The following is a 12435-nucleotide window of genomic DNA, read 5'->3' as shown; positions in this document are numbered from 1 at the left end:
CCAAGCAGAACTAGCCCAAAAAAGTCTACCTTGTTTTATTTTTAATTTTAATTTAAAACGTTAGCAGTCTGTTTGTTTCGGATTCCGACCTGTGAAGAATTCAATATTCTTTGTGTATCCTTATGGAACCTCAGTCTTTTATTTTCTGTTATAGGCGTGCTCATGTAACATAAACAACAAGGAACAGTTAGCGCTGGAAAGATGATAGACAATTACTCAAATCATCATCATCATCATCATCATCATCATCATCTCTCTCTCTCTCTCTCTCTCTCTCTCTCTCTCTCTCTCTCTCTCTCTCTCTCTCTCTCTCTCTCTCTCTCTCTCTCTCTCTCTCTCTCTCTCTCTCTCTCTCTCTCTCTCTTTGTTCGGTTGTTTGTTTGCTTGTTTGTTCGTTTAATCTGCTTATTTGTCAGGTTGTTTTACTTGTTTATCATTTATTAGAAATTTGTATTAGAGGTAAGGACCGGTTGTAAGAAAAGGCGTAGCCTTAAACCTCTATCCTTGAAAAATAAAGTTCCATCAGAGTTGTTCTTTGCTACTGGTCACAAGTGGGGGTCAGCTCACACGGACGCATTTTTCAATACAGTCTAGGGGAGAAACTGGTCACAAAGCACCCAGTACATGCCAGAGAGATAGGAGAATCGGCACAATCAAAGAAAATACCAAAATCATTCAATAGATATGGAAATATTAAGATTTACTGTGAAAATGCCAGCAAAAATGGCGTCCAAAAACGGGAACGCACACTTGGTGCGTCTTTGAAGACTTACCTCCCGTTCTGTGTTGTTGATAATAGTCGTGTTTGTGCTGTTGTTGTTGAAATAGTATCTAATAAAACTGATGCAGTTCTTGAAATGTTGCAAATTATTGTTGTCTTTGTGAAATGCGAGAGTGTTCTGAGGCGTAATCTGCATACGGCTGATGTCCCACATAGGGTACCCCACTTCGATCAGCGTATCACTCCAAATGAGCTTCATAGCAGAAAAGCAGATACACTACCAACACACTGCATAACAGATCTACAAGTCTGAGCCAGAATCATTGAAATTTACTTTCTGTATAAAATATTGCTATCAAATTTGTTCACGATGTCCCACAAATAACGCAGGTTACCCTCGCCTTCGATTCAAAGTAACTCCAATCTGACTTAATTACAATCGAAACGCAGATGACGAACTGATTCACCACAAATTTGTGGTATTTTACACACAAATTTCAACTGTGTTGTTTCGCGATAAACAGCCATAAACAAACAAATGTGGCGCCGTCACGTCGCCTTGGAAGGAATAACGCAGGTGACCAAGGCTTGTTTCCGATACCTGTCTGATTAAAATCATCGTTTTTTCACGAATGACGGCTCTTTGGCAGATCTGGTGAGTTGGAAACTGTCTATGAATGTTTCATTTAATGTCAAATGCGTACATTCTTGTCGATATTGTTACCTTTGGGCTCATAAATTAAGTCAATCGTCGTGTTGTCCGAAAGTGACTTTTGTCAGCATAGAACTTACTGTGCTTTGATCATTGACTGAGAAGAATCTTCCGATGACACTAGTTCATTTCACTACGCGACTGCAGATCTGCAAGGAAACTTATGGCAGGGGAAATAAGCTTAACTGAAGACGAATAAGCGGAGTAACTGTTCTTCAACGGATTGCTCTTACACTGATCTAAATATTTAGATCTTGTCGTCTGCTAGTCTGCTAGTAAGTAGTCTTCGGTCGTGTGAAAGTCACATCTATTTCGACTGTGTGCATCGATCCGTGTAGTGAAATGTTGATCTTTGATGATTTGGCAACATAACTTCGCTAAATGTGCTTCGAGTGTATCTCCCCGTTAACCGCATTTGAAAACGTCTTTTAACAAGACCATGTTTCGACAGCCCAGACGGGGAGGATCCTCGATAGCTCACAGGGTATATAATGTTTTCCGCCGTTTTTTGAAGAATCCTTTCAAATTTGCTATTCCAAAAGTACCTTATGACACGACACGAGTGGCAAAGAACATTCTCTGCAATTCCTGTCTCAGTCCGTGCAGCCGTTTCGGGTCCTATCGTCATCATACAAACATACACACAGACACACAAGAACCAGCTTTAAAAGTTAGATTATGTAGGAACCATGTAAACCAGTGATTTTTCTTATGTACAACAGATACTACAGTATTTCTGCTTTATGAAAAGCAATATTTCAAAAACAAAACTAGAGATTTGAATTTTGACCACTTTTCCCCCTTTCTGTCACCAGTACTGAAGAACAACTCATCATCATCATCATCATCATCATCATCATCATCTCTCTCTCTCTCTCTCTCTCTCTCTCTCTCTCTCTCTCTCTCTCTCTCTCTCTCTCTCTCTTTCATTCTATTTCATCCTCAGTGTTATTTCTTGCTTGTTTGAACAGATCAACTGCGAGAGATTAAGAAAGTGACCTTGGCCAAGGTCATCTGTGACAACATCCCGGAAATCAAAGATGTTCAACCAGATGTTTTCCGAGTCGCGAATATCCCGTCGTAAGTTCATTAATATTTATTTCCCCCTCTGCTTCTTTACCTCTGTAAACTTGTAGAGCTAGTTATTTTTCGATAATGACCCAGCAACCAAACAAATAACGAGCCAGCAACAGCCTGAATCCTCGATAGTGCAATGGGTTGAGAAGCTGTTCTGTTTCGGTACTATATACTTTTGCGACTGAAAAGTTCCGAACGCTCTATACGTACGAAGTATACATCTCTGGAGCAAACAATACAAACATACCGCATTTAAATTAACAACTACAGGCCTGAACACATGAATCTCCATATAAAATCCATGAGTTCGGTTGTTTTCTGAATCTAGATCTGCCGTGCACAAACCGTTCATCACAAGCAAATTCCCAAGGCAAGTAACTCATACTCTAGCGACAAGAGTAGCTCCCCTTCTTTTAACTCACGTTTCTTCGACAACACTGACTGCAATCCGACGGTCAGTTTTCAACAATATTTCATTTTATAAACAGATCACACGCAACCAAATGCACCCATCTCATCAATTTAAACAACATAAAGCGGTTTCATACACTATTTTCCCCAGAAAACTGAACTTCATACAGTAATTAACGTTGGAACACGGGTGCAAAAGTTCGTCTGCTAGTCCCATTTGACGAAAGAACATTATCCTAAGCGATACTAAAACATAAACAGAACACACAATATCTGCCTTTACCGCCACAGCAGAATAACAGCATATCTGTGTACTTGATTTTTGTCCAAAACAGGGAAACTGACAAGAAGTGTTAACAGAATGGAATGATTTGCACGGAACTATACAACCGCGCATTAATCGATCGCCTGCGCAGGTTGACTGGTTGAGTGATTCGGATTCGATCAAACTTTCGCACAAAAACTCCTGTTTTCTTTAAATAACTGAAGAAAGGAGGAATAAAGAGGTTACACACCTCGTCTCAGTGATTATTAAAAATAATGGTCTCAGTTCGCGGTCATGAAAAAGCTCGCTGAAGCTCGCATTTTTCATGATCCGCCAACTTCGACCATTATTTTTAATAATCACTGAGACTCGGCATGTAACCTCTACATATTCACGACTTGTCACAAGCACACACAGTCACTTTTACATAGAGAGATTAATTTATTATGCGTGTTGTGCTTAATTTGCTTAAAAAAATAAGTGGCTACTAATTAGAGAATGGAAACAAATTCCTTTTTTTCTAACCATACGCATCGACTGCTTTTTTTTTTTTACATGATTGTTTGTCATTCACAGTATTATCTTAATAAATGTCTGTAAATACAATTTCCAAGTTCCTAGCGCTTTTGAAGTGGACAGACAAGGAAATAGTAATGAGCTGAGGAACAGAAAACGAACTTACGTAGCTCAGTAAGGCGTTCTATCATCAGTCTCAATATGTTGTCTTATGTGCCAATGGAGTTTTGTCAATAGACGAATTCTGGAATAATTCTGTCGGGTTTGCCACGTTCGGTGACACGCCTCTCGTAGTATAAGTGATGGGCCTATGTCACGTGTGAGAATAAGTCTCAATGTTTCCAAAAGAAACAAGCCTTTTCCATTGTAACCAAACTAGACGGCAGGATAAGTCATGCATATCGGAGACGTCCATTTAGAGCGGTACATTTGGTTCGCTCAAAACAACAATGGATAACAAATATTTCACTTGCCTCAGGGTTTCAACCTTGTGTATGCTGTTGTGTGTACGTTGCTCCGTATAACCGACTATAGTCTGTACATGTCAAATCTTCTACAACTCTTGTCTGCTACTGTGTTGCAGAAACCCAATCGATGCTTGCAACAAACTACCGGAAATGAATCTGAACTACTGGGCCGAGTTGCCATAACCAGTTCTCTGTACTGTCATATGTTTTTTGCGCATTGCATCTGTCTGTTCATTAACATGATGTCCTCTAGCTAACGATAATTAAGTCATTCATTTAGTGTTTTTCTGATTTATGTAGTAAATTAGTCAGTAAGTTAGCCGGCTAATTTAGTTAACTCTTTAGTACGTTTTTAAACGGTAAGTTTAGTTAGCTAGTTCTGTTCTAATTAATAAATTAATTGATTAAAATTGTTTTTATATGTTCCTAGATCCTTGATTAAACCTCTGATTTACCAACAAGGTTATAGCAATTGCAGGCAGTAATAAAAAGACCAAAACATACTGTACTCTCTCACACACACACACACACACACACACACACAGTTACTAACTGACACACACACACACACACACACACAAACACACACACAAACACACAAACACACACACAAACACACATACACACACACACAAACACACAGAGAGTGTCATACACACACACATACATACACACACACACACACACACACACACACACTCAGGCACACACACACACACACACACACACACACACACACACACACACACACACATAATGATGATGATGATGATGATTATCATGATCATGATCATGATCATGATGTCGGCGGCGACGATGACAGCAATGATGTTGTCGGCAATGACGAGAACGACGACGACAACAATGTGTGTGTGTTCACAGTTAAACCTTATTTCCTTTGTGTTCATGACATGAGCAACATTAATGTCAATGTCTATAACAACTGACCCATTAACTGAACAGGATTGGAGATTTGAGTGCAAGTCGTTGAAGACCTTTTTTTTCTGTGAGGTCATCTGTGGTTTTTAATGCACCAATTAAGGATATATCAGTCAATCAGAAAAGAGGTCATTGTACCATTTATATAAATGTAGTGAAAAGGGAGGGGCAAGGTGAACAAATAAGCCTCGAGGCAAACAGGTTATTATCGAACTTGAAATGTGACGATGTACATATCTGATAGGCCTTTCTGTGGGTGCTATAGTGATCACCTGCATTTTTTTCGACAACATGTCAAAGGTAATTTACGCTTGTCAACGATAACGAAGGCTATTGAGTACAGCTGAGCGTGTAAGAGGATGCATATATTATACTCTTCAAAACAAGTTAAGGACCGGTTATGAAATGCTCACAATCTTTACAATATTCGCCAAAAATCAAGGGTTTAACATTGTGATTGAAACGTGACTTTTTTGAATGAACAAAAGGGCAGTGAGTCTTGCTAGAGGAACATTTTTGCCAGGCAGTGTTACTGTGTCATACTAAACAGGCGGAAAAAGTGAGTTTTCTTTAAAAAGGGGGCAGTTTTCAAAGTTCTATGAAATCGGTGCAAGACATGCCAGGACAAAAACCAGTAATGCACGTGCTACAACAGGATTCCAACCACGAAATGCGCCTACAAATTTGTGTTTGTAAAATGACACACTGACAAAATAATGCAATGAAACAACATGCCCCTATCACGAAAACGGAGCGACTTGGATAAGGCAAGGGCAGTTTGATGGCTAAAGGATGCTGTTTCTGCCAGGCAAGTGGTTCAGAGTGTTGCAGTGACTTTTGCCCCCCGCGGGTTAGGGGGAGTCCCATATTGGTTGGGACGAGAAAGAATTTACCCGATGCTCCCCAGCATGTCGTAAGAGGCGACTTACGGATTCTGTTTCTCCTTTTACCCTTGTTAAGTGTTTCTTGTATAGAATATATATAATGGGGCGGGGATATAGCTCAGTTGGTAGCGCGCTGGATTTGTATTCAGTTGGCCGCTGTCAGCGTGAGTTCGATCCCAGGTTCGGCGGAAATTTATTTCAGAGTCAACTTTGTGTGCAGACTCTCTTCGGTGTCCGAACTCCCCCCCCCCCCCCCCCCCCCCCGTGTACACTACATTGGGTGTGCACGTTAAAGTTCCCACGATTGACAAAAGGGTCTTTCCTGGCAAAATTGCTTAGGCACAGTTAATAATTGTCTACCTATACCCGTGTGACTTGGAATAATAGGCCGTGAAAGGTAAATATGCGCCGAAATGGCTGCAATTACTGGCCGTATAAAATTTCATCTCACACGGCATCACTGCAGAGCGCCTAGAACTGTACCCACGGAATATGCGCGATATAAGCGTCATTGATTGATTGATTGATTGAATATAGTCAATGTTTGTAAAGATTTTAGTCAAGCAGTATTTAAGAAATGTTAAGTCCTTTGTACTGGAAACTTGCATTCTCCCAGTAAGGTAATATATTGTACTACGTTGCAAGCCCCTGGAGCAAATTTTTGATTAGTGCTTTTGTGAACAAGAAACAATTGACAAGTGGCTCTATCCCATCTCCCCCCTTCCCTCCGTCGCGATATAACCTTGAATGGTTGAAAACGACGTTAAACACCAAATAAAGAAAGAAAAGTGTCTCACTTCAACAACATCGGACTGAAGGAATGGCTTCAAGCAATTGGCAGAGTACAGTTACGACAATGTTATGGTCGGCCTACAGTCACCACAACAATGAAGGATCGCCTCATCCAAATAAAGGTCATGCAGCAAAAAATGGTTACTGAAAAGGTAGCAGGCATCGACAATGAGCTGCCACCTCACACTGTTGTAATGAATCAAAATGTTACAAACTGCTTACCCGCTTTCAACTTCAGTGAAAGACGCCCAATCCGCAAAACAACATTGACTGCCAACCATCCACCTGCCCACCGAGCCTGGTGCACTCAACATGTGAGGTGGTTACGTCATCGTAGGGCTCAGTTCTTGTTTACAGATGGGTCCCGCCTCTTCTTGGATCCTGCTGATGGACGCATCAGAGTCTGGAAGCGCCGTAGAGAGCGCTTTGCAGATGGTGGGAAGAGATTACCTTACGTCGTAGGACATCGCACTACCGATTAGTGGGAGATTAACTAGTGATCGCTGCCGGGATAAGATTTTGCAGTTTGTTGTAAGAAATACTACAGTTGTGAATTTGAAATCAGAGGGTTGTCTAGAGTAATAAGCTCTAGCGTTGTTTTCGCTGGCATGTTTGACGTAACATTTTCTGGAGACAGTCCTCAGTTCTTTAATAAAACAATACAGAAACAATTAAATCATTTAACCTTGTCATTTCTGTATGGCATGTATTTAAAAAAAGTGGTCCTTAACTTTTTTGAAGGGTATATATATACAAGTAAGCTGAAGTTTGCGAACAAACACAGACAGAAAGACAGACACGCAAATACAAACACGTATACTCGCACGCTCGCATACACACACGCTTGGTCGCTAGGCCTCTTGTAACAATCTGTCCTTGGACACACACACACACACACACACACCCACACACACACACACACACACATACACACACACACATAAACACACACACACACTCTCACACACACACACACACAAACACACACACAAACACACACATAAACACACATACACACACACACACACACACGCATACAAGTTATTTACGCAACACTTTGACAAAGCTCATTATTTTCTCATCACTGCAAAGAATCACACACTCACGCACGCACGCACGCACGCACACACGCACGCACACAAACACACACACAGTCACAATCACACACCTTCGTACACATATACACATGCACGGGCGCAGTGGCAAAAACGGATAAGACGCCGGCCTCCCGAGCGGAAGGTCGTGGGTTCGGATCCCGGCCGCGCCTGATGGGTTAAGGGTCAACTTCTGTGCAGACCTTCTAGTGCTTTATCTCCGTTCGTGTGTACACACACGCACATGACCAAATGCGCACGTAAAAGATCCTGCAATCTCTGTCAGAATTCGGTGGGTTATAGAAACACTGACAAAAATACCAAACATTCATCCTTCGAAAGCGACGTATGGTTGCCTAAATGGCGGGTAAAAAACAGCCATGCACTTAAAAACCTACTCGCGAACGTGGAAGTTTCAGTCCATGAACGACGAAGAAGAATACACACACACACACGCACATACACAAACACACACACACATACACACACACACCACACACAGAAACACACACATGCGCACGTGACACACACCCACACACACACACACACACATTTATACGCACACACACGCACACGCACGCAAGTAAGCATGCACATGCACGCACGCCCCCCTACCACACCCACACCCGTGTACGCGCGCACACACCGTCACTCGAAATGGGAGTCAGAATGGACCTGCGGACTAATAGTTTAATTTACTCTCGACACAACTGTTATCATTTGCAAACAGACAGTATATTGAATGATATTAAATTTAATTCATATTATTGTTGGAATATACAATGGTTATTTGAAATGGGGATACAGTGTATTCTCCCGTGATACATCATCACGACGTGAAACTAGTGCATATAAAAGCAATCATATTCATTATATCAACATTTTCTGTCATCTTTAAACGTCAACACAGCAATTTAATTCAATTGAATTAATCTGTTTTCAATGTATATTCAATTCAATTCAATTCAATTCGGTTCTATTCTTTCAATTCTCAAGGCTACATGTGAATTTCAATACCGCTTAAATACTTATCATTATAAACTGCTATGTTTGTGCCGTTCGGTACGGTGCAAATCAATTCAGTTCAATTCAAATAAGTTCAATTCTATTCAATTTAATTCAGTTCAATTCAATTCAGTTCAGTTCAATTCAGTTAAGTTCATTGTAATTCAATTTAATTCAGTTCAATTCAATTCAGTTCAGTTTAATTCAGTTCAATTCAATTCAATTCAGTTAAATCCATTGTAATTCAATTTAATTCAAATCTTTAAATTCTTGGAGTTTCTCAATCAAATGTGAATTTCAAGACCGCTTGAATACTAATAACTGTAAAGTGCTATTTTCGTGCTATATTATCCCGTTATTCCCGAGTATGCAGTGGTCACTTTTCTTCAACGGTATCTTGAGCCAACCAACCTACTACGGCTCTCCCAGACACAACACAAACGTGGGACCACAATCACACCACCAGCGGACAGATAAGACCAGACCGGCCAGCTTACGTCGTCTGTGTGCGTGTTTATTCACAGATTTATCAAGCCCGAGCGACACCCCTTATTGTATCTCCAAGTAGGATCGTAGATCTAAACCACTGGATTAGGGTTCTGCGTGATCGTTTTAGACTCTTCTTTTCTTTCCCTTGTCGAAGGGTTCGGGACCAAGATAAGTTAAAGTAGGACAAACGAGGATTCTATTGGCGGTTTTAATTTCTTGTGTTTGAACGATGTAGCAGTTCCATTCTTGTTTAAATAATTATGGAAGCGTTTCTAAAAATACAAGAAACTGGTGGGCTGTTTTTTGTGAGGTCAGAAACTCAGGCCAAAAGTTGGTTTAAAAAGTGTGTGGCAGTAGACTGCACTTATGTATTTAAATCTACTTCTTTGGAGGCCGAATACTATCAATCTTTCGTACAAAAGCAGAGCGCGAATTGTACATGGGAAAACACTCCGGCAATGTTTCTGTTTAATTCGTAAAGCAAATCAGTATTACAAACTTTAAATCTGCATGTAGTAATTATTTTCATTTATTTATTTCCATCGAACTGTATTCTGAACGTTGTGTGTGTTTGTTAGTGTTAGTGCGTGTGTTAATGTTAGTGTGTGTGTGTGTGTGTGTGTGTGTGTGTGTGTGTGTGTGTGTGTTTGTTTGTTTGTTTGTTTGTTTGTTTGTTTGTTTGTTTGTTTGTTTGTGTGTGTGTTTGTGTTTGCGTTCGTGCGCACGTGCGTGTGAGTGTCTGTCTGTCTGTCTCTTTGTGTGTGTGTGTGTGTGTGTGTGCTTGAGCGGGCATGTCTGCCTGGCAGCGCGCGAGTGGTGGTGCGTGCGTGTGTGCGGGTGCAGATATGAGCAACTATTTCCATGCTGAACTCGCCCTTACCTTATCAGTAACGTGGACGGGACGTGGGTGGCAATAATGATGATCCGGATTGTGCTGCCGATGATGATGGCTACAATGAATGAACCGGTGAAAGAAATGGAGGTCGCACTGGTGATAAGGTGATAAGGTTGAAGCCTTTATAATTTATGCGTCGTACGATAAACTATACTCTGGACGATATAAGCTTATACATACACCCAAACCCACGCATATGCGATTGAAACCTTCAAGTGCAAAAAGCAGACGCAACAGTTTAGGTGGTACGCACAAGGTTTGAACAAAAGCGTATCTTATCAAAGGACCTCTCCCTCAGACATCACATCAATGTCCACCTTTATGTGTACAGTTCATGGTGCTACAAGAGAGACTTGTCCCACCCCGAAGCCAGATAAAGCGCTTGGAGTATTTTCAGACACATACTCTGCGAAACATGTTGAGGACAGATACAAAACAGTGTATGCAATTTTAAAAAAGAGTTTGCTTAAAAAAAAAGCACAGGTCCAAAACTTTATTTCAAACTTGCCTTTTTCAGATTTCCCCAAAAGGGCTGTGCGTGTCGCGTTAGAAACATTTTTGGCAAACATTCTTTTCATTTTACTGTTTTTAGTGGGAAGATTCTGCTTTTGGAAAAAAAGGGGAAGGTATAGAAAGTCACATGAAATCGGTGCAAAACATGCCAGGGCAAACACTTGTGACACATCAATCAATCAATCAATGAGTCTTATATCGCGCATATTCCGTGGGTACAGTTCTAGGCGCTCTGCAGTGATGCCGTGTGAGATGAAATTTTATACGGCCAGTAGATTGCAGCCATTTCGGCGCATATTTACCTTTCACGGCCTATTATTCCAAGTCACACGGGTATAGGTAGACAATTATTAACTGTGCCTAAGCAATTTTGCCAGGAAAGACCCTTTTGTCAATCGTGGGATCTTTAACGTGCACACCCAATGTAGTGTACACGGGGGGAGGTTCGGACACCGAAGAGAGTCTGCACACAAAGTTGACTCTGTGAAATAAATTTCCGCCGAACCTGGGATCGAACTCACGCTGACAGCGGCCAACATGTGTTACGACAGGTCCTGGCCTGGCAATAAACAGTGCTCATAAGTTTGTGTTTCAAAGCTTGGAACTCTGACGAAATAACGCACTGAACCACGCCTCCTGGACACAAATTGATACATTTTCTTGGCCGGCCCCTAACTGTTTGTGTGAGAGTATATGTACCTAGGTACGCCAAAGTGTCCCAGATACTGGAGAGAGAACTGAACTGAATTGAACTGAACTGAACTAAACTTTATCTAACAAGGGTAAAGAGTAAGGGTTAGGCCTCTTCTTACAATCTGTCCTTAGACACACACACACACGCACACACGCACACACACACACACCCGCACACACACACCCGCACACACACACACACAAACACATAAACACATACAATCAGACTATACAAAAAGATTAGCGCTGAAGAAAGAAAATTAAATAACAAAACAACATATACTTAACATGTGAAGACTCACAATTGTCCCCATATGCAAATTGACAGTAATGCCAAAGATGCAAAAAGGAAATTACGCACACGGGCAAAAACAACAACAAACAAAACAAGCATCCACATTGGCCACTGTGTTTTTCTCGGCATGCGTTTTCTAAAAACTGTTCACATTTAAAACAAACAGTTTATTACAGATATGTGAGTGACATAAGAAGTACGTTACAGAATAACTCGATCAGCATTGTTTAAATGCAGCCTCCCTGTTAAAGCGGACGAAGCAGAACTCTAACATAGGTCTGTGAGTAACTTCGAAATCGGCGATAATTTAGGTTTACATCATCATCGATATCATAATTATTGTCGTTTTCGTCGTCGTTGTAGTCGTCGTCATCGTCACCACCACTATCAGATCAACCACCACCACCACCACCAGCATCATCAATCACAGTTTGGTCTCCGAAAAAGAGAACACTAAAAAACAAGGGCTCTTGGCGGCCCATCCATTGTTGGCAAAGCATAGTGCAACCATCGCTCGCTATACTGTTATGACCAGACTTCAGCATCAGACAGGCAGAGCAAAAGGTTCCTGCATCCACTCTATGCATGCAGCAACAACCAAATTAAAACGTCTTAAAGTGATGACAGCTTCGACGGGATTTTAATGCAGTAGTTATAAAACAAGGTT

General features: G+C 41.1%; 1 protein-coding gene across 1 annotated transcript in view; it reads left to right on the top strand.

Annotated features, from left to right (window-relative positions):
• Positions 1 to 4672, top strand: part of LOC138949178 (salivary peroxidase/catechol oxidase-like) — a gene marked incomplete in the record, with an annotated part of 63033 nt that extends 58361 nt beyond the window's left edge. The window contains 2 exon segments of the mRNA XM_070320950.1: positions 2405 to 2513; positions 4286 to 4672. Of these exon segments, the coding sequence (XP_070177051.1) occupies positions 2405 to 2513; positions 4286 to 4352 (176 nt within the window).
• Between the last annotated feature and the right edge of the window lie 7763 nt (positions 4673 to 12435).

This window comes from Littorina saxatilis, linkage group LG15 (genome assembly GCF_037325665.1).
Source record: "Littorina saxatilis isolate snail1 linkage group LG15, US_GU_Lsax_2.0, whole genome shotgun sequence".
NCBI classification, from domain to species: Eukaryota; Metazoa; Mollusca; class Gastropoda; order Littorinimorpha; family Littorinidae; genus Littorina; species Littorina saxatilis.
The sequence above is the reverse complement of the archived record's forward strand: the minus strand, read 5'-3'. Positions and strand labels throughout refer to the sequence as shown.